Genomic DNA, 27,137 nt, shown 5'->3' with positions numbered 1-27,137 from the left:
AGGGTATTATAGGAGTAACAGAGGGTACTGCAGGAGTAACAGAGGGTACTATAGGAGTAGCAGAGGATACTATAGGAGTAACAGAGGGTACTGTAGGAGTAACAGAGTGTACTACAGGAGTAGCAGAGGGTACTATAGGAAGGAAAGTACAGTATAAAAAGTGTGCCATTCAATCTGGTGTTACTAATAACCAACACATGCCTCATCAATGATATTATTCATGGCTTGTTAATGAAAGTTACTATAAAGTGTTACCCTATTGAGCATAAAAAGGATGTATTTGTGTTTTACTGTGTATTCTAACAGCAGTTTGCCTATTTTTGTTATGCTTTATGAGACAATGTGAGACAGTGTTCAGGTGGACCTCCACGCTTCAGCAAACAAAGGAAAGGGGGTGCTCGACAACAATGTGAGACAGTGTTCTTGTCTAGACTGTCAAGCTCAAGAGCTAACTCTACACCATCAATCATCCACCCCTGAGCCCCATACTCTCCCTAGGGTCCCTCTTCACCCCACTCCTAACCCTCCTCCTCATCCTTTCCTCTCCTTTTACAGTAACTGATGAGGTGGACACATTTCACCACACTGACTGCTGCACTGACTGAGACTATTCATCATACTCATGCGCGCGCGCACACACACACACACACACACACACACACACACATCTGTGCTAACACACACAGACACCGTAGGTCCCAGTGCTGAACTGTACTGTTACTGAGCCCAACCCTCAGTATTAGGATGACATGTCAGCTGCCTGTTCTGTCTGTCTGTCTGTCTGTCTGTCTGTCTGTCTGTCTGTCTGTCTGTCTGTCTGTCTGTCTGTCTGTCTGTCTGTCTGTCTGTCTGTCTGTCTGTCTGTCTGTCTGTCTGTCTGTCTGTGTGTCTGTGTGTGTGTGTGTGTGTGTGTGTGTGTGTGTGTGTGTGTGTGTGTGTGTGCTCCGTTTGAAAATCAACACAAACAGTAGGAGGGCCATACGCTCCGACACACACACACATATATATCAGTTTGTATGCCAGGCTAGGTTCAGAGTGGTTTTGCCACTGTTTCGGAAGCTGAAACAGAGCATATCACTTTGGATACAATGCTATGGGCCTCCCAATACTCTGGGTAGACCAGTATTGATTACAGGGGGCAGGGAGTAGTAGCTTTTCCATCAGGGTTGAGTGGGTAAAGCTGTTAGCTGGAGCTGTTAGCCTGCTGCTTCAACTGGCCTATCTGTTACTTCAACTGGCCTATCTGTTACACAGGCAGCCCCGAGGGAGGCACAGGGGGAGGTGGAGAGAGGTGGAGAGATCACTGACTGAGGTAAGAGAGGGAGTTGGGACAACGGAGCAGGAGGTGGGAGGGAGGATATGTTGTATGGTCTGGTAGTCACAGTCAGAGACAGACTGCTCCCATATTATACACAGGTACAAGAGTGCACATACATACAAGTTCTATCAAGAACAGCGACCTCTGGTAAGACAAGCGGTGGCGGTCTATGTATATTTATAAACAACTGGTTGCTGGTGCACGAAATCTAAGGAAGTTTCAAGGTTTTGCTCGCCTGAGGTAGAGTATCTCACGATAAGCTTCAGACCACACTATCTGACCATAATTCTATCCTCCTGATTCCTGCTTACAAGCAAAAACTAAAGCAGGAAGCACCAGTGACTCGGTCAATAAGAAAAGGGTAAGATGAAACAGATTCTAAGCTACAGGACTGTTTTGCTAGCACAGACTGGAACATGTTCTGGGATTCTTCCGATGGCATTGAGGAGTACACCACATCAGTCAATGGCTTCATCAATAAGTGCATTGATGACGTCGTCCCCACAGTGACTGTACGTACATACCCCAACCAGAAGCCATGGATTACAGGCAACATCCACACTGAGCTAAAGGGTAGAGCTGCCTCTTTCAAGGAGCGGGACTCTAACTCGGAAGCTTATAAGAAATCCCGCTATGCCCTCCGACAAACCATCCAACAGACAAAGCTTCCATAGAGGACTAAGATTGAATCGTACTACACCGGCTACGACGCTCGTCGGATGTGGCAGGGCTTGCAGACTACAAAGGGAGGAATAGCCGCGAGCTGCCCAGTGACACGAGCGTACCAGACGAGCTAAATTACTTCTATGCTCGCTTTGAGGCAAGTAACACTGAAGCACGCATGAGAGCATCAGCTGTTCCGGACAACTGTGTGATCACGCTCTCCATAGCCGATGTGAGTAAGACCTTTGAACAGGTCAACATTCACAAGGTCGGAGGGTCAGACGGATTACCAAGACGTGTACTCCAAGCATGCACTGATCAACTGGCAAGTGTCTTCACTGACATTTTCAACCTGTCCCTGACTGAGTCTGTAATAACAGCATGTTTCAAGCAGACCACCATAGTCCCTGTGCCCAAGAACACTAAGGTAACCTGCCTAAATGATTAACGACCGTAGCACTCACGTCTGTAGTCATGAAGTGCTTTGAAAGGCTGGTCATGGCTCACAACAACACCATTATCTTAGAAACCCTAGACCCACTCCAATGTGCATACCGCCCCAACACATCCGCAGACGATGCAATCAATATTGCACTCAACACTGCCCTTTCCGAGCCTCCCGAGTGGCGTAGTCGTCTAAGGCACTGCATCGCAGTGCTAGCTGTGCCACTAGAGATTCTGGGTTCGAGTCCAGGCTCTCCCGCAGCCGGCAGAGACCCATGGGGTGGCGCACAATTGGTCCAGCGTCGTCCGGGTTAGGGGAGGGTTTGGCCGGCAGGGATGTCCTTGTCTCATCGCGCACAAGTGACTCCTGTGGCGGGCCGGGAACAGTGCACGCAGACACGGTCGCCAGGTGTACGGTGTTTCCTCCAACACATTGGTGCGGGTGGCTTCCGGATTAAGTGGGCATTGTGTCAAGAAGTCCAAACACACTAAGACAATCGTGAAGAGGGCACGACAAAGCCTATTTCCCCTCAGGACTGAAAAGATTTGCCGTGGGTCCTTAGATCCTCAAAAGTTTCTACAGCTGCACCATCGAGAGCATCCTGACTGGTTGCATCACTGCCCGGTATGGCAACTGCTCGGCCTCCGACCACAGGTCACTAGAGTATAGTGAGTGTGCGTACGGAGTGTAGTGCGTACGGCTAAGTACATCACTAGGGCTAAGCTTCCTGCCATCCAGGACCCCTATACCAGGTGGAAGGCCCTACAAATTGTCAAAGACTCCAGCCACCGTAGTCATAAACTGTTCTTTCTGCTACCACACAGCAAGCGGTACCGGAGCGCCAAGTCTAGGTCCAAAAGGCTTCTTAAAAGCTTCTACCCCCAAGCCATAAGACTCCTGAACAGCTAATCAAAGGGCTACCCAGACCCCTCTTTTACGCTGCTGCTACTCTCTGTTTATTATCTATGCATAGTCACTTTAACTCAACCTACATGAACATATTACCTCAATTACCTCGACTAACCGGTGCCCCCGCACGTTGACTCTGTACCAGTACCCCTTGTATATAGCCTCGCTATTGTTATTTTACTGCTGCTGTTTAATTATTTGTTACTTTATTTTCAATTCTTTACACAACACTTTTTTTTCTTAAAATTCTTAAAGCATTGTCTCTTAAGGGCTTGTAAGTAAGCATTTCACTGTAAGGTTGCTGTTGTATTCGGCGCACATGACAAATAAAATTTTATTTTATTTTTTATCTATCTATCTCTCCATGGGTCTTTCTCTCTCTCTTTTGGAACAGATGAGGACAATGGAAAAATGGATACACAACACACTGTCATGACATTCCCCTTTTGGGTGAGTATCATAGCCCCACCCCCCCCCTCTCTCTCCCTCCCACCACAGGTTTATGGCGGTCATAAATACCAAACTCTTTTCCCCACTCTGCCAAAATGAAAGTTGAGAATCCCTTTCTTACCACAGAGAAAGACTTTGCAATACGGTAACCTCAAAAGGTTGAATAATGTAACAATATTTCTCTATTCCAAAAAATTGAAATTGTCTTTGGGTACTTAAAGAACAATCATGTCGAATTCCTTACTAATTTGTAATGTAACTACCACAGCAGAACAATATAACTGTTTCTCTGAATGTGTATATTTCCCAGTTACTAGATTTACATCTAAATATTGTTGAACGTATATGATTAAATATGAAACTATTTGTGAGAAGATGAAATGTGATGTTAGCCTTCTAAATGAGAGAATGGTTTTTCATATAAAGTTTTAACTAGTCAGTGACCACCCCCCCCCCCCCCCCCTGAGCACAGACATTTACATCGGCGTCATGGTACGCCCCCTTTTCTAAAACCACTTCCGACAAAATGTACATTAGACCAAAACATGCCGGTTGCTGCCGGTGTGTGAAGTGGTTCTAGCTGTGACCTGAATAATCAACCATTGAGATCAGAAAACATGGCTCTGTCGTAACATGTTGAAATGGTTGGCAATTTAAATATAGTCAAGAGAACACAGGGACGAGGTCCCCGCGTTGGAATGGCTATCACTCTATAGACCAAGCAGACTAAGGCGCGAGCCGGATGTTGCAAAATGGTTTAAACTACAACTCTACAAAAGGACAAGACCAGAGTGTCACGCCCTGACCATAGTTTGCTTTGTATGTTTCTATGTTTTGTTTGGTCAGGGTGTGATCTGAGTGGGCATTCTATGTTGTATGTCTAGTTTGTCTATTTCTATGTGTTTGGCCTGATATGGTTCTCAATCGGAGGCAGGTGTTAGTCGTTGTCTCTGATTGGGAACCATATTTAGGTAGCCTGTTTTGGATTGTGGGGTGTGGGTGATTGTTCCTGTTACTATGTTCCTGTGTTTGTTCACTATACGGGACTGTTTTGTGTCTGTTCGTTGATTCGTTATTTTGTTTGTTTGTTTCAAGTATTCTAATTAAAATGGATACTTACCACGCTGCATTTTGGTCCTCCGATCCTTCTTACTACTCCTCCTCAGATGAGGAGGACGACGAACGTGACACAGAGAACGTGGAGATCATCCCTACGCTGAAATGGTGAAGAAATCTACAAACTAAAGACCAGGCTGCAGCTGTTTAAATACTTTAGTCTGGTAAACGCATCCGCTCGAAGAACATTTCTGAATAGTACTCTGACGTATCTATTATAAAAACCTACAACTACGTAAGACTTTGCTCTCTGGTGGACAAACCAGAGACTTTCTGTCGACAATCTATCCAGCAGACGGACCGGCGGTCACAGAGAGGGACGACAAAGGCATACACTCGTAAATTGCATTTATAAAATCCAAAATGAGCGGTTGTTAGGGTCCATATTTACGATGAACGTATTGTATGTACGTAGTGGGTCCATTCTGTTCTCCCGCTCTTTCTTATCTGTCCCCACCCCTTTCCTTTGTCTACCTAGCCATCATATCGGTTTCGTCCACTAGGGACTTTTTCTTGGTATCATGTTAGTAACCAATGTATGACCTATTGTGTGTGTGTTTATGCAATTCTGTGATTAGTTAGTAAATAAATATTTAAGCCAATTTGTATATTGCTGATTCATGATTTATGATGCTAGGGTTCGTGCAGATATCCAAGGGTTTGCTACGTCCAGGAATGAGACTGATGAGGTAATACTACATTAATAGAAGACTGTAATCGATAAGATAATAAAATTTCTGAAGAGTTATATTCGGGAAATTGCAACTCTATAAACAGCATTTTCCCGTCGTACCCCGACTTCCTAGTTAATTACTATTCAACACACACACACACACACACACACACACACACACACACACACACACACACACACACACGCACACACACACACACACACACAACAGACACACACACACACACACACACACACACACACACACACACACACACACACACAACAGACACACTGCCCCCTCCCCCCTACCACACACACACTAATCATGGTAGTAAATCAGTGGCCAATCTCACTGCTAAATGTCCTCTAATTCGTTTCCATTTAGCGGATGTGAAGGGAAGGAACCAAGATGAAAGCCCATCCAATTTCCCCCCAGACAGAAATCTACTTCTGAATCATTATGTGTAACTGCTAGAATAGTCAATGTCTGCATCTCAAATGGCACCCTATTCCCTATATAGTGCACACATTTTCTGCAGAGGCGATAAGGAATAGTGTGCCATTTAGGATGCAGGCTTTCTGGATGCAATGCACCACCACTATGTAATGTGTGAGTGCTAGAATAGTACATGAGAGATGGATAAAATGCACCTCCACCATTACTTTCCATTGTTACAATAGACAGGAACAAGCTTAGCATGTCCATTTAGTCTACCCCACTTTCCATGTCCATTATCATACATATTGATGCTATAATGGAGTCACAATCTTTGCCAGGCTTTAGAGATGAGGACTGGCCAAGAGCAATGCAATGCAATGCAATGCAATGCAATGCAATGAGAGAGAGAGAGAGAGAGAGAGAGAGAGAGAGAGAGAGAGAGAGAGAGAGAGAGAGAGAGAGAGAGAGAGAGAGAGAGAGAGAGAGAGAGAGAGAGAGAGAGAGAGAGAGAGAGAGAGAGAGAGAGAGAGAGAGAGAGAGAGAGAGAGAGAGAGAGAGAGAGAGAGAGAGAGAGAGAGAGAGAGAGAGAGAGAGAGAGAGAGAGAGAGAGAGAGAGAGAGAGAGAGAGAGAGAGAGAGAGAGAGAGAGCACTGAGGGCACAGGGTGCATGTGTGTATTATTGATGGAGATATGTGACTTCATCTTCTCCGACTAGTCTCTGGACTACATGATTAATGTGTTGTCTTTACATACCAAAATAGACCGCACCACTCATGTCATAGAGAATACAAAGAAGGAGGGAGGTAGCATCGGGAGAGAGAGAGAGAGCGCGAGAGAGTGAGAGAGAGAAAGAGAGAGACAATGAAGTGAGAGAAAGATGGAGAGAGCGATGAATGGAGCTATAGGAAGACAGTGAGAGATACAGCTAGGGGGGGGAGACGGGAGAAAGAGAGGGAGAAAGAGAGAGAGTTGATCGAATCCTAACCACTTTGGCAATAGTGTTTCTAACCTTGAGCTGTCATGTCATTTGAAGCAGACTTGAATTTATGAGCTGGGGATGGACAGAACGAGAGAAAAGAGGAGGGAAGAGGGAGGAGGAAGGGAAGAGACTCTATTAAGCCTCAGCAGGAAATCACCGTGAGACAGAGGTCACTATATCTGCTGTCTTCTCCTCTTCTCTCTCTCTTTTCTCGTCGCATCCTTTCTTCACTCCAGTGAAAGAAGCAAGGATTTAAACAACCGCATGACACTGGCAGAGAAGCGAGGCAGAGGTGAGGCAGAGAAGCAAGGCAGAGGAGAGGCAGTGAAGCTAGGTAGAAGAGAGGCAGAGAAGCGAGGCAGAGGAGAGGCAGAGAAGTGAGGCAGAGGAGAGGCAGAGAAGCAAGGCAGAGGTGAGGCAGAGAAGCAAGGCAGAGGTGAGGCAGAGAAGCGAGGCAGAGGAGAGGCAGAGAAGCGAGGCAGAGGTGAGGCAGCGAAGCAAGGCAGAGGTGAGGCAGAGAAGCAAGGCAGAGGTGAGGCAGAGTAGCAAGGCAGAGGTGAGGCAGAGAAGCAAGGCAGAGGTGAGGCAGAGTAGCAAGGCAGAAGAGAGGCAGAGAAGCAAGGCAGAGGAGAGGCAGAGAAGCGAGGCAGAGGAGAGGCAGAGAAGCAAGGCAGAGGTGAGGCAGAGTAGCAAGGCAGAGGTGAGGCAGAGGAGAGGCAGAGAAGCAAGGCAGAGGTGAGGCAGAGTAGCAAGGCAGAGGTGAGGCAGAGGAGAGGCAGAGAAGCAAGGCAGAGGTGAGGCAGAGTAGCAAGGCAGAGGAGAGGCAGAGAAGCAAGGAAGGGAGGAAAATAATAAGAGGAGTAATTGAAACATGGATGAGAAAAACTGTCAGCGTCTAACAAGGGAGTCTGTGCCTCATGTGTGTGTGTGTGTGTGTGTTTGCCTGTGTGTGTGTGTTACCAGTCTATTACAAATGATTTGGAGCTTTCGAATGTGAATTTGGAGAGCACAGTTTTCGTTCCCCTAATTAAAAAGTACCCAGAGGGGAAAGGAACATCTCCAAGAAGTATGAAACTTGTCATCCTTCCAACACACACACACATACTGTTGTCCACACACACACACACACACACACACACACACACACACACACACACACACACACACACACACACACACACACACACACACACACACACACACACACACACACACACTCACACACACACACACACTCACACACACACACACACACACACACCTACCTTCTCTCTCCCTTTTCCCAAATGTGTAGAGGCTTGCTAGAACTTTTTGTAGCTTGGAAAAAGAGCTGAGTGGGGAACACACCAAAACATTCTAAAGAGGGTACTTTGGAACCTGGTCACGTACAGTTAGTGTACAAAACATTAAGAACACCATCCTAATATTGAGCTGCCCCCCCCCCCCCCCCCCCCCCCCCCCCCCCCCCCCCTTTGCCCTCAGAACAGCCTCAATTCGCCGGGGAATGGACCCTACAAGGTGTGCCCACAGGGATGCTGGCCCATGTTGACTCCATTGCTTTCCACAGTTGTGTTAAGTTGGCTGGATGTCCTTTGGTTGGTGGACCATTCTTGAAACACACTGGGAACTGTTAAGCGTGGGGAAAAAAACTAGCAGCGTTGAAGTTCTTGACACAAACCGGTGCGCCTGGCACCTACTACCATACCCTGTTCAAAGGCACTTTTTATTACACATTGTTAAACATGCCATGAGTACTTCCCAATAAGACCAACAGTTCATGGGAAAGGTGTAGAAGGTAGGAAGACGTTGAACGATATAGTATCACAAACACGCACGCACGCACACACACGCACGCACGCACGCACACACACACACACACACACACACACACACACACACACACACACACACACACACACACACACACACACACACACACACACACACACACACACACACACACACACACACACACACACACACACACACACACAACCCCACAATAGACAGCCCAATATCTACCACATATACAGGACATTAGAAGCTCTTCTTCCCAGTATACACCCCCATAGTTCCCTTTTAGTGTTTGGAACATGGCCGCCCTACAAGCCCTACAGACTCTGTCCATATGATTCAGTGCGTGAACCCTCTACCCTCCTGCTGGTGGCATCAAAGCCTGGCCTCCACTTCCTCTGTTCAAAAGGACCCACACCGTAAACAATGAGGCCTCAGCCTCTCTGAGTCTCTCTGAGACACACCGCACAGCAGGATGAGAAAGTCTTGAAAAAGAGACAGGGCGAAATACTGACCCAGTTTGGGGGGAGAGAGAGAGAGAGAGAGAGAGAGAGAGAGAGAGAGAGAGAGAGAGAGAGAGAGAGAGAGAGAGAGAGATAAAGAGACCATGGGCTCCTGAGTTCTTCAGCAAAAAATAGAATTATAGATTGATAAATGTAGATATAGATACATTTTATTTAATTTATTTTTTCGCAATTACTTATATTTACTGTTCACTTTTTATAGTTTATTTTACTTTTGTTTATCCATTTCATTTGCTTTCCCATGCTAATAAAGCCCCTTGAATTGAACTGAGAGTGTGTGTGTGTATGTGTGTGTGTGTGTGTGTGTGCGTGCGTGCGTGCGTGCGTGCGTGCGTGCGTGCGTGCGTGCGTGCGTGTGTTAACTATAGTAAACGATCAAAAATTTGACCAACTGGGGACATTTTGTTGATCCCCATATGGTCAAATGCTATTTCCAGGGGGTTTAGGGTTAAGGTTAGAATTCGTGTTTGGGTTAGAATTTGGTTTAGGGTTAGGAGCTAGGGTTCATTTTAGGGTTAAGAGCTAGGGTTCGTTTTAGGGTTAGGAGCTAGGGTTCAGGTTTTAGGGTTAGGAGCTAGGATTCGTTTTAGGGTTAGGAGCTAGGGTTCAGGTTTTAGGGTTAGGAGCTAGGGTTAGGTTAGAGTTAAGGTAAAGGTTAGGTGTCCGGGTTAAGGTTAGAGGATAGGGAAAATAGGATTTTTCATGTGACTGAATTGTGTGTCCCCACAAGGTTAGTTGTATAAGACTGTGTGTGTGTGTGTGTGTGTGTGTGTGTGTGTGTGTGTGTGTGTGTGTGTGTGTGTGTGTGTGTGTGTGTGTGTGTGTGTGTGTGTGTGTGTGTGTGTGTGTGTGTGTGTGTGTGTTTTAGATACTCACTCTACTGGGGGGTAGAGGTCATCAGCTTTGGTCTCAAAGAAGCGCAGCACCTCCTCACTCTGAGACAACTGAGGAGGGAGACGGACCAGAGCCTGAGAGAAAGGGAGGGAGGAAAGAGAGGGAGAGGAGGAAGAGGGGAAGGAGGGAAGGAGAGATAGAGAGAGGGGAGGGAGATCATCCTCTGTAAGATACAGTACAACGATGCACCACACAAAGTAACTCTTGGAATGATGAGCTACGGAGGATGCATTCCAACATCCATTTGACGTTCTACCTTTACAATACACAACAGTATAATCCTTAGCCCAGAGTTTGGCTTCAATTCAATGGAAGATCATATGTCAGCCTATTCCACTGAGGATGGACATCCATTTGTAATGATCATGCTAAGTCACACTACTATAGGAACAGATCAATAGGAGCCAATGACAAGGTAGACATAGTGGACATATTGTACTATATTTGAGATTTACGTTGAACAATATCCATATCATATTCATGGGATTTATTTCACAGGGACAGTGCACAACTTGAATAATATTCCATTGTTCACGATAAGAGCAAATACCCGTCCGTACTCATATGATCATTTTCTGGTCATGTGTTATTGAGGAAGTGTATATTATATTAAAAGACAGCTAGTGATACAGATGGTTTGGCTCCAGCCTCTCACAATCCCTTGAGAGGGCCTTCTGTGTAATCACTATCCTTCTGTTGTTTGTCTTGTGACAACAAACAGGAAATGGTAAGTAAACAGTAAAGTTCAGATCAGAAGATGATGAGTGATAGACAGGCAGAACAATCTCTTCACATCTCCAAAAATAAACACATTTTAAGACATATTAAGTAAAAAGATGAGCTATTTTCTTTTTTTAAACCTTTAAAAGTTGAGTAAGCAAGAAGTTTGTCCACAAATGTACCAACATTTCTATCATGTAAATAGCTTATGATTAACGATTGCAATAATGTAGTTATTTTGTCAGATACATCTCCCTATTAGCTGAAATCTTGAGAGAGAGAGAGGGAGAGAGAGAGAGAGAGAGCGAGAGAGAGAGAGAGAGAGAGAGAGAGAGAGAGAGAGAGAGAGAGAGAGAGAGAGAGAGAGAGAGAGAGAGAGAGAGAGAGAGAGAGAGAGAGAGAGAAGCCTTGCTATTGAGAAAGGTTGCTGTAGGCAGACCTGGCTCTCAAGAGAAGACAGGCTAGGGGCCACTAGAGATTCTGGGTTCAAGTCCAGGCTCTGTCGCAGCGGGCCGCGACCTGGAGACCCATGGGGCGGCGCACAATTGGCCCAGCATTGTCCGAGTTAGGGGAGGGTTTGGCCGGCAGGGATGTCCTTGTCCCATCGAGCACTAGCGACTCCTGTGGCGGGCCGGGAACAGTGCATGCTAACACGGTCACAAGGTGTACGGTGTTTCCTCCGACACGTTGGTGCGGGTAGCTTCCTGGTTAAGCAGGCATTGTGTCAAGAAGCAGTGCGGCTTGGTTGGGTTGTGTTTCGGAGGACGCACGGCTCTCGAGCTTCGCCTTTCCTGAGTCCGTACAGGAGTTGCAGCGATGAGACAAGACTGTAACTACCAATTGGAAACCAGGAAATTGGGGAGAAAAAAGGGTAAAAAAAAAGGGAAGACAGACTATGTGCACACTGTCCACAAAATGAGGTGGAAACTGAGCTGCACTTACTAACCTCCTGCAAAATGTATGACCATACTAGAGTCACATATTTCCCTCAGATTACACAGACCCACAAAGAATTTGAAAACAAATCCAATTTAGATAAACTCTCATATCTATCTGTGCAATCACAGCAGCAAGATGTGTGACCTGTTGCCAAAAGAAAAGGGCAACCAGTGAAGAACAAACTTTTACTTTAACTATTTGCCTATCGTTACAACACTGTATATAGAGATAATATGACATTTGAAATGTCTTTATTCTTTTGGAACTTGTGTGAGTGTAATGTTTACTGTTCACTTTTTAGAGAGTGAGAGTGAGAGAGAGAGAGAGAGAGAGAGAGAGAGAGAGAGAGAGAGAGAGAGAGAGAGAGAGAGAGAGAGAGAGAGAGAGAGCGCGAGCGAGCGAGCGAGAGCGAGAGAGAAGCTTAACAAAGGGGAAACGATAAGAGCTTTTTTGAAGTCAGACTGTTGAATGACCAAAGGCTTAATTTTTGGGGGGAGTTGTAGAAAACTTTCGTTAAATTAAATACTCAGCTGAGGGCATAGCCTTCATCTGGCTTTTGAAAGAGTGGGGGTAGCTTTTTAAAGTCTATCTTTTGTTGGGCACTCAGAAGTGTTCTTGTGTGTTCTAAACTAAACAGAACTAGGTCAAATCTCTTTCTAAAACTTCATGACCAGAATAAACCAAAGCCTTAGAGACCAGTAAGTATGACAATGTGTTTTCAGACTAGCTAAGTATTCGAAACACATTTCCTCAGATGGACCGTTGTAGGTTTGCTAGCTTTTAAAACTCTGCGATAAGATGAGTTAAGAGACAAGACTGTATTGCATCACGTATTTGCACAGAAATGTGCAAACAACAACACCATATTATTGTGGTGCAAACTGGAAACCCCCCTGACTCAACACATGTCCCTACAACACCCGTCACGCCTGAGGTGTCGCTGACACGTGTGTCAGGTTACCATCTGTCACCCCTGACCTCTGACCCCTAACATGTGACAGGGGGGACCCCAAGTGGGACAGGATGTGTGTGTGTGTGTGTGTGTGTGTGTGTGTGTGTGTGTGTGTGTGTGTGTGTGTGTGTGTGTGTGTGTGTGTGTGTGTGTGTGTGTGTGTGTGTGTGTGTTTTGAGCGTAATGCCTCCTCGCTCACCCTGCAGTAGTCATCGATGAAACGTAGCCTCTTCATGGCCACATCACGCACATGACTCCGCCTGAACAGGATTTTACCTGAGGGAGGGAGGAAATGAGAGAGAGAGAGAGAATAGATGAAAAGGGACACATTTTAGACGTTAGAGAGTGTAAAACCATAATAAATTAAAGACCAGTACAATCCTGTCTCGTAGCAGTGGGCAACCCTTCGGTTTGTTTGTGTATTACCACAAGCTAACACTAGATGTCAGTAACACATGAAAGACTTCTGAACCACTACAATCTCACTCTCATACTCTCATAGTGAACGGTCTTGTCCTGCGTGGACCTCTAACTGTGACTTGCCCTCTTAACATATCAAATGGGATTTAAGCGCTTGGAGGTTATGTATCTAGTCTAACTCAGTGACTTCAAAGAAAAATGGCACCGGCCAATCAGAACGCCCCCTACTCCAGGGTATGCCACGGTCACTACAGTCCCACAGGAAGTGATCAAATTACCCTTCTTGTGAACTGAAGACCCAGAGGACGAGAGGGTGAGCTGGGGACAGACTGCGTGCGTTCTGATTGCCAGCAATACATTGAATGATGAATAGTAGAGAGGTAATAGTGCAGTACTGGAGTTTCTTAGATCAGAGACCATCATGTAAACAACAGGCGTTCTTCAACCATAACGCTGACTTGCAATAGCTAACCCAAGTCTTTGATGGCCAGCTGCTAACATTGTGTGTAATTGAGGGAATCCTATGGGTGACTATTTCAAAGAAGTTGCCATGGACACATTTCCACATCTGGAACTTAGACGAAGATATTGTATTCGGTGTGACTCATTTTGTAACGCTGCTGACTACTTCCTGAACAGGTATCTCTTGCAAAAGAGATGTTATCTCAATGAGACTATCCGGTCAAAATAAATGTCACAAAAGGTATGTAAACAGATAGAGGTGGATGTTTTGGTGGCTTAATGTGAGGTGGGTTGGCGGGGTGGGGATTGCCTGACGACTCTGAATTCTCCCAATGCTATGTGTTGGCTACATACCTCAGCTTGAATCTGCCATCATAGAAGTCGTTTGCGGCGACGAGCGGTGTTGTACAAAACAAAGTTATAAGCGAATGGATAATCTCTAACCAGAGTATCAAAACCAATGACCAATATTCAAAACATATTTTTACCTACATGTGTTCTGGCTCGGGCCCAACCCATCGGTTTCTGGGACTGTGGCAACCAAGGGGGCCAGCAGGGAGCTACAAATGAAGGAGCAGGACCTTGGTCAGCTCCAGAGGGCTTGCCAGGCCAAGGTGAGTCAGCACCATGGACAGCTCTACAGGCACCAACTGGGGCTGGTGAATCAACACCAATATTACCCAGTCCAGGTGCTGCAACCAATTGGCACCTGGAATTGGTCCCACCTGGCCCTCGTTACTCCAAATGGGTATAATTAGAGGTGCAGTCACTCGGGGGCTTGGGCAGACAGGCAGAGGGTACACCTAGTCCTCAGAAGAACCGGAGTGAGAATGAGAAGCACCTCGATCAGATGCCTAAGAAGATACTAGGTGATGTTTGACTCTCTCTCTCTTCCTTTTCTTTGGCCCCAAAGGAAGAGGACCCATTCCCGGGCAGCACGCCACCCGGCGCAAGTTGAGAGCATGTATTGAAACCCCGGACTCATCGTTCTCTCTCTCTTTTGTTCATTAACACAGGCGGTCTGAGGAGCCGCCCCGCCGGACACAGTGAGCCACCCGTTACCGGAGAGACCTTTCAGTTGTATTTCTCCCCTCCCCGTTCTCCCCAACCTTTATTAAAGAACAACTTTGGTTTGAGCATCGCAAGGCAGTCTCCCTCTGTCTTATTTTATTGTGAGTTTCACCTCTGACTCCCCTGGGTTGCCCCAGGACCAATCAGACGGCCCGAATGTGTTCGCGTTCTAGAAGGGTCGTGGAGGAAGTCAATACCAGACTCGTTGTTGAGAAGAAACAAACATTCGGGGTGTAGCGTTTGGCCGGAGCAATGAGTCTGGGTAGCCAGGCATGGGTAGGGAAAGGGCTGAGAGCATGTGGTCTCCATCAGGCTCTAAGAGAGCATGTGGTCTCCATCATGCTCTAAGAGATAATGTGGTCTCCATCAGGCTCTAACAGAGCATGTGGTCTCCATCAGGCTCTAAGAGAGCATGTGGTCTCCATCAGGCTCTAAGAGATAATGTGGTCTCCATCAGGCTCTAAGAGAGCATGTGGTCTCCATCAGGCTCTGAGAGATAATGTGGTCTCCATCAGGCTCTAAGAGAGCATGTGGTCTCCATCAGGCTCTGAGAGATAATGTGGTCTCCATCAGGCTCTAAGAGAGCATGTGGTCTCCATCAGGCTCTAAGAGAGCATGTGGTCTCCATCAGGCTCTGAGAGATAATGTGGTCTCCATCAGGCTCTAAGAGAGCATGTGGTCTCCATCAGGCTCTGAGAGATAATGTGGTCTCCATCGGGCTCTAAGAGAGCATGTGGTCTCCATCGGGCTCTAAGAGAGCATGTGGTCTCCATCAGGCTTTAAGAGAGCATGTGGTCTTCATCGGGCTCTAAGAGAGCATGTGGTCTCCATTGGGCTCTAAGATATAATGTGGTCTCCATCAGGCTCTAAGAAGGCATGTGGTCTCCATCAGGCTTTAAGAGAGCATGTGGTCTCCATCAGGCTCTAAGAGAGCATGTGGTCTCCATCAGGCTTTAAGAGAGCATGTGGTCTCCATCAGGCTCTAAGAGAGCATGTGGTCTCCATCAGGCTCTAAGAGAGCATGTGGTCTCCATCAGGCTCTAAGAGAGCATGTGGTCTCCATCAGGCTTTAAGAGAGCATGTGGTCTCCATCAGGATCTAAGAGAGCATGTGGTCTCCATCAGGCTTTAAGAGAGCATGTGGTCTCCATCAGGCTCTAAGAGAGCATGTGGTCTCCATCAGGCTCTAAGAGAGCATGTGGTCTCCATCAGGCTCTAAGAGAGCATGTGGTCTCCATCAGGCTCTAAGAGAGCATGTGGTCTCCATCAGGCTCTAAGAGAGCATGTGGTCTCCATCAGGCTTTAAGAGAGCATGTGGTCTCCATCAGGATCTAAGAGAGCATGTGGTCTCCATCAGGCTTTAAGAGAGCATGTGGTCTCCATCAGGCTCTAAGAGAGCATGTGGTCTCCATCAGGCTCTAAGAGAGCATGTGGTCTCCATCAGGCTTTAAGAGAGCATGTGGTCTCCATCAGGCTCTAAGAGAGCATGTGGTCTCCATCAGGCTCTAAGAGAGCATGTGGTCTCCATCAGGCTTTAAGAGAGCATGTGGTCTCCATCAGGCTCTAAGAGAGCATGTGGTCTCCATCAGGCTTTAAGAGAGCATGTGGTCTCCATCAGGCTCTAAGAGAGCATGTGGTCTCCATCAGGCTCTAAGAGAGCATGTGGTCTCCATCAGGCTCTAAGAGAGCATGTGGTCTCCATCAGGCTCTAAGACAGCCTAATCAACATAAACCGTAAACAGACAGAAGCCTCTCACTCACACAGCAGGAGTGTTGTCTCGCTCTCTGTTCTACCATCTCTTCCTCAATCTCTTTTTCCATTTTGTGTCTTTCACTCCCACATCAGACAAACACACACTGTCAGCACCTCCCTGCTGCTGCACCTCAGAGAGACAGTCAACTGGATGGACCGACAGATGAATAATGTATGAACGACACTAGGAGGGGCGTCGAGACGAGCAGGATACTGACACACACAGGATACTGATGCGGTGTAACTTCTTTCCGAGTCAGCGCTATCGGTGACTTTACTGTCATGGTGGTGTCTGTCTGCCTCAAGTCAGACTGTACTTCCTTATAAACCCCAATACGCCCCTATGGATAATGTCATGTCATTAGATCTTATGGCCATCTATGGCAAGGGATCGATTAGACTGTTGGTCGGGTTCGATGTTAAGGGAAATGAGGTTGACAGAGGCTTATCGTCGTGTAAAAGACTTTATGCGTGTGGAGAAAAGAAGAAAAGGAGAGAGGGAGATAAAAATGATGGAGACACACCTGGGAGAAATGATGGAGACTGACCTGGGAGAAATGATGGAGACTGGACAGGGAGAAATGATGGAGACTGACCTGGGAGAAATGATGGAGACTGACCTGGGAGAAATGATGGAGACTGACCTGGGAGAAATGATGGAGACTGGACAGGGAGAAATGATGGAGACTCACCTGGGAGAAATGGGATGATTCTCTTCTTGGGATCTTTCTGCCCTCCCTCGATTGGGAACTTGTCAAGAATCTGCATCTGTAAAGAGCAACACACAGAGCATTTTTTTTTTAAATTCATTTATTAAGAGGGAGAGAAATATTTGGCAAACATTTACAAATGTACTTCTTCTCAATACAGCTCACTGAGGAATTCAATAGTGTTTCATTTCATTGAATTTCATTGAAAGAAACAGCTGGGCTCAGTATTTAAAATTCCCCGCCACTCCGATCACAGCATCAGAGATTATATCATATCAAAGCTTGGACACATTTTAAATTCCCAGTCGGACAAGGACAAACGCTGCATGGTGTTTTGCTGCTCGTGGTGGAGAGGAGTTAATGTGAGTCGATTTATTCATAAAAACGCTGTGGTACTAAGGGAGGAGAAGTGCTGACACCGGGGTTAGAGGGAACTGCACACACACACACACACACACACACACACACACACACACACACACACACACACACACACACACACATACACACAGGGGGACTTTTTCCACACACACACACAAACTGCAGAGGTCAGAGATGCCAGGCAGTGTCGGCCATATTGTGTTTATCCAATTTCAACCCCTAAATAAATCATGCAAAAGGGGGGATTTTAGGGATTAGGAAACGTAAATGGGGCTGTGGGTGAAGAAGCCTATACTGTCTGCAGCATATATACTGTAAGAAGAGAAGAGAGAGAATGAGAAAGAAAAGATAGAGAGAAAAAGATAAGGGAAATGTGTGTGTGCGTGTGTGTGTGTTTGTGTGTGTGCGTGCGTGCATGTGTGTTTGTAAGTGGGCTGCTCATTTGACGGCTACATGGAACAGGACTTTGCCGACAAGTTGCTTAAATACCAGCCCCTCACGGCACGCTTGGACAGCCTCGGGTGGAGGTGCAAGCTGCTGGAGCTTATATTTGGCAGTCTCAGCCACGTACACAGCCTTGCAGTGTGCGGCCTCCAGATTGCAGGCCTGACAAAAACTAGGGCGACGCAGTAGGCTGGATACTGCTCTGTTTCAGCGGTCCTGGGAAGCATAGCTGTTTGGAGAAGTAGGTGCTGTCTGTACCCTTGAGTGCCATGCATACAGGAACCTCTGAAATGTTTGGAACCTTTTTTAATGTAAATTTGATTGGTGGATTCAAATAAAGTATTTATTGTGTGTGTGTGTGTGTGTGTGTGTGTGTGTGTGTGTGTGTGTGTGTGTGTGTGTGTGTGTGTGTGTGTGTGTGTGTGTGTGTGTGTGTGTGTGTGTGTGTGTGTGTGTGCGTGCGTGCGTGCGTGCGTGCGCGTGCGTGTGTGTGTGCGTACGTGTGTTCCTGCGTGTGTTCCTGCGTGTGTTCCTGCGTGTGTTCCTGCGTGTGTTCCTGCGTGTGTTCCTGCGTGTGTTCCTGCGTGTGTTCCTGCGTGTGTTCCTGCGTGTGTTCCTGCGTGTGTTCCTGCGTGTGTTCCTGCGTGCTTATGTATGCAGGTGTGTGTGACAGAGAAAGAGACACAGAAAAACAGAGAGAGAAAGAGAGAGAGAGACCACACCATAAATCTGGTGTGCATCGGGGCAGGGTAAAGACCCAGAGGAACCAGGCGAATAAACAATCTAGCAGAACGGGAACGAGGGACTGGTCCAAACCCAGTTCTCTCTCTGTGTCTGGGTCAGCATACGTATACACACAGCCCCATGTTGACTGGGTTTTTCCAGAAACTAAACTCCGCTGGGGTTCTCTTTCTCATAGAATTAGATTTACTAGAACAGAAATTCCCATTCAAATCAATGGGTCTGTGATTTTTTTCTTCTTTTTTCCCCCACCTTTATTTAACCAGGTAAGCCAGTTGAGAACAAGTTCTCATTTGCAACTGTGACCTGGCCAAGATAAAGCAAAGCAGTGCGACACAAACAACAACCACCAAGTTACACATGGAATAAACAAACATACAGTCAATAACACAATAGAAAAGTATTACATTTACATTTAAGTCATTTAGCAGACGCTCTTATCCAGAGCGACTTACAAGTACATACATTCATTTTTTTTTTTTTTGTACTGGCCCCCCGTGGGAAACGAACCCACAACCCTGGCGTTGCAAGCGCCATGCTCTACCAACTGAGCCACACGGGGCCTATATATAACTATATATCCAGTGTGTGCAAATGAGGTAAGATAAGGGAGGTAAGGCAATAAATAGGCCATAGTGGCGAAATAATTACAATTTAGCAATTAAACACTGGAGTGATAGATGTGCAGAAGATGAGTGTGCAAGTAGAGATACTGGGGTGTAAAGGAGCAAAAAAATAACAGTATGGGATGAGGTAGTTGGATGGGCTATTTACAGATGGGCTATGTACAGGTGCAGTGATCTGTGAGCTGCTCTGACAGCTGGTGCTTAAAGTTACAGAGGGAGATATGAGTCTCCAGCTTCAGTGAAACAGTGATGGGTGGGCCGGCGGTATTCTATTTGTATGCTTTGTCGTCCCTGACTGGGATCGCAGCTCAGTTCAGTTTGGTTTTGCTCTCACAGGGAAAAACTCTATATGCCTTGTCCCAGTGGAGGGGTTGGTCTTCCAGTGGGTAAGATGCTGAGTGGTGGTCCACTCTGTACTGAAAGCAATGTTGGTGGTTTGAATGCTTGAGCCAAACAACTGATACCAGCTTTACATAAAGGGTGGGCTTAAACTTTTTCTGAATCAAAATGTAGCTGCAAGGGAGAAGTAGGTAGCGGTAGCTAATAGGTAGCAATGAGAGTTAGTATCTTACAACTAGGAGTTACTGTCTCACAGTAAAAGTATGTAAACAAAGCCTAAAGAGGTAAGGAGGAAGAAGGAACGTAAGAGGTACTTTGACAGTTACTGTGAAGTTACTGTGCTGCTGTGTAGGCGTTATAAATTGAGGGTTAGAATCACTAAAACCGTACAAAACATAATCCAGCTGTTGTCTGCTTCAATTGAACAAAGTGTTTACTGAGTTGCCTAATTTCCTCATTCAACATACTGAATCAAGTTAACTATCTCCACTCTGTTTATTAGTGGTTCGATCCAAATTATCCAAGTTGGCCTAGTTGGACCAAATTCAAAACTTGTAAATGTTTTTAAAAATCGCAGCCGATTGCCGTTCCTCTTCCCTCACTCTAAAATACCCAGAACTCTCCCTTTCTTCTCCCCATCTCTCCTCCTCCCCCTGGACAGACACCTGGCTCTCGGAGACGCATTTTCCCCATCCCATCGGGAAATGTGGGACCACAGACAAATGTTGTCTCTCCAAACAGGTGCGAGGGTGCTAATTCCGGCACCACCAAAACAGGTGGGAATAGAAATCCCAGGACGCTATGGGGTGGAGAATAAAAAATAATACAAAAACGCAGCCTCATTCAGAACAATAGTCCCAGTCGGTATTCACGTAATAATAAGAAATTCTCCTCGCCCACGCCGAACAATTTACCCCCATTATATAAGAGGCAACTTTGTTGTCGATTAATGTAACCAGGTAAAAAAAAATCCCGACCTACGGTTCGCAATGCTCCCACGTAAGGAAATAGAGCCTGCTATAAGAGCCCTGTGCTGTGGCTTCAGGCTAATTGGCGTTGGAGAGTGGGAAATGCGGGATCCCCGTGTCCAAGTAGGCCACACGTACCTATGTCTGTGGGAAACATTTCATCACAGGTAAGACTTTTAACTTGCTTGATGAAGTCAGTTTGTAACTCCACTCATTACGTGTAGCTGCATAGTCCACTCACTCATGTGGCTGCTAGCACCATCACGAAAAGTGGCGAGAGGGAAACCCTACAATAGTATGTTTTTCTCAGTAGTGAGAACGTTCGGGAGCAGGCAATGTTGAAAAGTCATCTTTAGACATCTTGTACTTTTCTAAAATGTTGTTTTGTAATTGACTAAAACAAGCAGACAACGAGAAAATTGCATCTGAAAAAGGTCAAGTATTTGCTGTGAGCCAATGGGGTAACCTAGGTAACCACAGGTTGTTTTCCCCACAGGCGAGCAGGGCCGCAACGTTCTATCTCATACCGACTGGGACTATGGCTGTAGCTACTACTTCTCAGACCTAACTGTCTCCTTGGTAACCAGCCTAGAGAGAATGAGTGTGAGTGTTCTGAAGCGTTCTGATTGGATAAGGCTGTGAGGCTCTGGACCACTATTAGAGTCAGGTCGGGAAAAAAAAGAGACACACAGAACATGTTTCTTTTCCTCTATTGTCAGTGAGTATCTCTACGAATTCTATCCCTACACCAACTCTGCTATGAGGACTTATCATTATTGCTGCATTCACATGCCAGTCGGGAAAAAACGGAAACTCCGAAATGTCTGACTTGCTAACTGGTTGAACGTGTATAACTACAACCAGTTAGCAAAGACGTACATTTCGGAGTTTCCTAGTCAAATCAAATCAAATATTATTGGTCGCATAAAGATATTTAGAACCCTAGCTTCGACAGTTCCGACTAGCACGTGAACCCGGCACTGCTTGCGAAATCCGAGGTGCAGTATAACAAGGCGTTGGTGTTGGAAATGTGCTTTGAATATGGATAACATTGAAGGCTACGGCCCACAGCTGCAGCAGGCCCCTCTTCATATCATGCACAGTGGCTTATAATAGGCACGCCATATATGGAGTTGTGGGAATGAGTTGGGATTTAAGTTAAAGAGTCCGCTTTGTTTTAGAGAGAGAGAGAGTGTCACGATCGTCTTGCTGTGAGAGATTGGACCAAGGCGCAGCGTGTGCAAAATACATCTTCTTTATTTAAAGAAGAGAGAAAAACAAGAAACGAACAACTATACAAAAACTAACAAAATGACGACCGTGAAGCTATACATATAAATAGTGCTGACACAAACACTACACATAGACAATTACCCACAAACAGCTAAAGCCTATGGCTGCCTTAAATATGGCTCCCAATCAGAGACAACAATAACCAGCTGTCTCTGATTGAGAACCAATTCAGGCAACCATAGACTTTCCTAGACACCTACACTGAACACTAACCCATCTACTCTACTTAACCCCCTAAACCATACAACACCCTAGACAATACAAAAACACACAAACTTCCCCATGTCACACCCTGACCTAACTAAAATAATAATGAAAACAAAGATAACTAAGGCCAGGGTGTGACATAGAGAGAGAGAGAGAGAGAGAGAGAGAGAGAGAGAGAGAGAGAGAGAGAGAGAGAGAGAGAGAGAGAGAGAGAGACTATTTGCACATTGTAAAACACTGTACATAGCTGATAATATAACACTTAATGTCTTTATCTTCTTTAAACCTTTTTGAGTGCAATGTTTACTGTTAATTTCTAATAGTTTTTTGTTGATGTTGTCAAATGTGTTTCTTCTCACTTCTGTTTATTGTTTATTCCCTTGCTTTGGCAATGTAAACATATGTTTCCCATGTCAATAAATACCCTTTTAATTGGAGAGAGAGAGAGAGAGAGAGAGAGAGAGAGAGAGAGAGAGAGAGAGAGAGAGAGAGAGAGAGAGAGAGAGAGAGAGAGAGAGAGAGCGAGCGCATGGACACGCATCACTTCCTGTGAAGAGTGACTCAAGAGGAGCTACCCTTGGTTGAACCACACAGGTGACAGAACACACAGTCACACACAGATAGACGCACACACACACACAAACACACTTAGCAGCTCCCCACTTATGAAACAAACTCATGACCCACATAACACTGAAGAACCATGTGGTCCCACCATTTCCACGGTAATGATCACATGGTTCCACTGAGAATCAAATGAACTCTAAACAATCAGCAGCAGTCAGATTTACTCAGTGTAATGTCAACATAGTGAGTCTTTGTAGCTTGAAATGGTGGGCGGAGGCGAAGTCATTTATTTCCTGGGCTGCAGCCCAAATGGTACACTGCTCCCTATACTGTACATTGCACTACTTTTGACCAGAGCCTTTTGGGCCCTGGTCAAACGTGGTGCACTATAAAGGGAATAGGGTGCCATGTGAGACGCAGCCCTGGACTCTCTCTCTCTAGCAACTCACTTTAATCCACTAATTACAAGACATGTTGGTGTAAACAAGACAGGAAATAAAAGGGGGCTGAAGGAGGAGGGAGGGAAGGGTTAAAAGTAATTGATATTTTGCCTGTCTAGTATTGCCAGAACAGAATGCAGGTTCTTCCCTTATTCCTTCTTAATCCTACTACTACTCGCCTGGTCCCAGATCTGTTTGTGCTATCTTGTGATATTGACCATGAGTTAGGCAAGACAGCACAAACAGATCTGGGACCAGGCTATACCACTCCAGCGCTACCACACAAAAGACAGAGCGACTGAGGAAACGAATGGACAACATGAATCAAGTCTGGACACGCGTTAGTGGCCCGGGGTATCGAGTTTCTAGAGACAGATGTCTGGATCCGGGGAACAGGGGTTAGCGAATAGCGAGCTAGTGCTCCCTCCAACCACAATCATTCACAGTTGCGGCTCTATATATAAATTGGAACCTTGGCATTCGATCTCGACAAATCACAGCTCGGTGCCTCCAGGTATCTTGATGGAACATGTATTAACCCATTTCAGAAGGGGGTGAGGTGATGTATGGATTCGAGTTGCTGGAGAAATTGGCTATATTCTGGTAAAGTCAATGGGGCTTGTTGTTAGGTTATAACCCTGTAGGTTCCAATTGAAGCTCCCCAGTCACAAAGCAACAGGTGCTGGGATGTGGTAATGTCTATCACTCCCAGCTGCAGCTCTCCTCTTCCAGCTTCTAGACTCCAGATCCGGCCTTGGCCTGCAACAAGACTCCAGGGAAAGGCTATGGACGTCTTAGGAAGCCCACCATCATCATTCCATGGATTGGAACGGGAATGGGAACCAGGGGTTCGAATTTCAAGCTTACTGTATCCCAAGGCTTGGTGCAGTAGTTTTGGGACTAGTCATGAGCACGCTTTTGTAGGCTTTATTACACAACCGTGGGAACTGGAAAGACCAATGGATCTTTGGGTCTAGATCTGTACATTATAACGTACAGGTGAACTCTGTCTTGTGGTTGTTCTACTTTCACGCGGTGCTCAAGAACGCATGAGCCCATGGGATGAAAGAACGCATGAGCCCATGGGATGAAAGAACGCAATGAGCCCATGGGATGAAAGAACGCATGAGCCCATGGGATGAAAGAACGCATGAGCCCATGGGATGAAAGAACGCGAGAGCCCATGGGATGAAAGAACGCATGAGCCCATGGGATGAAAGAACGCAATAAGCCCATGGGATGAAAAGAACGCAAGAGAACGCAATGAGCCCATGGGATGAAAGAACGCATGAGCCCATGGGATGAAAGAACGCATGAGCCCATGGGATGAAAGAACGCAATGAGCCCATGGGATGAAAGAACGCATGAGCCCATGGGATGAAAGAACGCAATGAGCCCATGGAATGAAAGAACACATGAGCCCATGGGATGAAAGAACGCATGAGCCCATGGGATGAAAGAACGCAATGAGCCCATGGGATGAAAGAACGCATGAGCCCATGGGATGAAAGAATGCAATGAGCCCATGGGATGAAAGAACGCATGAGCCCATGGGATGAAAGAACGCATGAGCCCATGGGATGAAAGAACACATGAGCCCATGGGATGAAAGAACGCATGAGCCCATGGGATGAAAGAACGCATGAGCCCATGGGATGAAAGAACGCATGAGCCCATGGGATGAAAGAACGCAATGAGCCCATGGGATGAAAGAACGCAATGAGCCCATGGGATGAAAGAACGCAATGAGCCCATGGGATGAAAGAACGCAATGAGCCCATGGGATGAAAGAACGCATGAGCCCATGGGATGAAAGAACGCAATGAGCCCATGGGATGAAAGAACGCAATGAGCACATGGGATGAAAGAACGCATGAGCCCATGGGATGAAAGAACGCAATGAGCCCATGGGATGAAAGAACGCATGAGCCCATGGGATGAAAGAACGCAATGAGCCCATGGGATGAAAGAACGCATGAGCCCATGGGATGAAAGAACGCAATGAGCCCATGGGATGAAAGAACGCATGAGCCCATGGGATGAAAGAACGCAATGAGCCCATGGGATGAAAGAACGCATGAGCCCATGGGATGAAAGAACGCAATGAGCCCATGGGATGAAAGAACGCAATGAGCCCATGGGATGAAAGAACGCATGAGCCCATGGGATGAAAGAACGCAATGAGCCCATGGGATGAAAGAACGCATGAGCCCATGGGATGAAAGAACGCAATGAGCCCATGGGATGAAAGAACGCATGAGCCCATGGGATGAAAGAACGCAATGAGCCCATGGGATGAAAGAATGCAATGAGCCCATGGGATGAAAGATCGCAATGAGCCCATGGGATGAAAGAACGCAATGAGCCCATGGGATGAAAGAACGCATGAGCCCATGGCATGAAAGAACGCATGAGCCCATGGGATGAAAGAACGCATGAGCCCATGGGATGAAAGAACGCATGAGCCCATGGGATGAAAGAACGCATGAGCCCATGGGATGAAAGAACGCATGAGCCCATGGGATGAAAGAACGCATGAGCCCATGGGATGAAAGAACGCATGAGCCCATGGGATGAAAGAACGCATGAGCCCATGGGATGAAAGAACGCATGAGCCCATGGGATGAAAGAACGCATGAGCCCATGGGATGAAAGAACGCATGAGCCCATGGGATGAAAGAACGCATGAGCCCATGGGATGAAAGAACGCAATGAGCCCATGGGATGAAAGAACGCAATGAGCCCATGGGATGAAAGAACGCATGAGCCCATGGGATGAAAGAACGCATGAGCCCATGGGATGAAAGAACGCATGAGCCCATGGGATGAAAGAACGCATGAGCCCATGGGATGAAAGAACGCATGAGCCCATGGGATGAAAGAACGCATGAGCCCATGGGATGAAAGAACGCATGAGCCCATGGGATGAAAGAACGCATGAGCCCATGGGATGAAAGAACGCATGAGCCCATGGGATGAAAGAACGCAATGAGCCCATGGGATGAAAGAACGCATGAGCCCATGGGATGAAAGAACGCATGAGCCCATGGGATGAAAGAACGCATGAGCCCATGGGATGAAAGAACGCATGAGCCCATGGGATGAAAGAACGCATGAGCCCATGGGATGAAAGAACGCATGAGCCCATGGGATGAAAGAACGCATGAGCCCATGGGATGAAAGAACGCATGAGCCCATGGGATGAAAGAACGCATGAGCCCATGGGATGAAAGAACGCATGAGCCCATGGGATGAAAGAACGCATGAGCCCATGGGATGAAAGAACGCATGAGCCCATGGGATGAAAGAACGCAATGAGCCCATGGGATGAAAGAACGCATGAGCCCATGGGATGAAAGAACGCATGAGCCCATGGGATGAAAGAACGCATGAGCCCATGGGATGAAAGAACGCATGAGCCCATGGGATGAAAGAACGCAATGAGCCCATGGGATGAAAGAACGCAATGAGCCCATGGGATGAAAGAACGCAATGAGCCCATGGGATGAAAGAACGCAATGAGCCCATGGGATGAAAGGACGCATGAGCCCATGGGATGAAAGAACGCAATGAGCCCATGGGATGAAAGAACGCAATGAGCCCATGGGATGAAAGAACGCAATGAGCACATGGGATGAAAGAACGCATGAGCCCATGGGATGAAAGAACGCAATGAGCCCATGGGATGAAAGAACGCATGAGCCCATGGCATGAAAGAACGCAATGAGCCGATGGGATGAAAGAACGCATGAGCCCATGGGATGAAAGAACGCAATGAGCCCATGGGATGAAAGAACGCATGAGCCCATGGGATGAAAGAACGCATGAGCCCATGGGATGAAAGAACACATGAGCCCATGGGATGAAAGAACGCAATGAGCCCATGGGATGAAAGAAC

The 27,137-nt window shown here is 46.5% G+C and overlaps 1 protein-coding gene across 2 annotated transcripts in view; it reads right to left on the bottom strand.

The window, feature by feature from the left end:
• LOC120032833 (SH3 and PX domain-containing protein 2A-like) overlaps positions 1-27,137 on the bottom strand; it is a 124,841-nt gene that overhangs the window by 69,558 nt on the left and 28,146 nt on the right. For both annotated transcript variants that reach the window (XM_038979035.1, XM_038979036.1), the window contains exons 3-5: positions 17,216-17,291; positions 13,018-13,094; positions 10,190-10,281 (exon numbers count right to left, since the gene is read on the bottom strand). In XM_038979035.1, coding sequence (XP_038834963.1) covers positions 10,190-10,281; positions 13,018-13,094; positions 17,216-17,291 — 245 coding nt within the window. The remainder of the gene's footprint in view (positions 1-10,189; positions 10,282-13,017; positions 13,095-17,215; positions 17,292-27,137) is intronic.

This window comes from Salvelinus namaycush, chromosome 39 (genome assembly GCF_016432855.1).
Source record: "Salvelinus namaycush isolate Seneca chromosome 39, SaNama_1.0, whole genome shotgun sequence".
Classification (NCBI taxonomy): Eukaryota; Metazoa; Chordata; class Actinopteri; order Salmoniformes; family Salmonidae; genus Salvelinus; species Salvelinus namaycush.
This window is presented reverse-complemented; position numbering and strand designations above follow the sequence as displayed.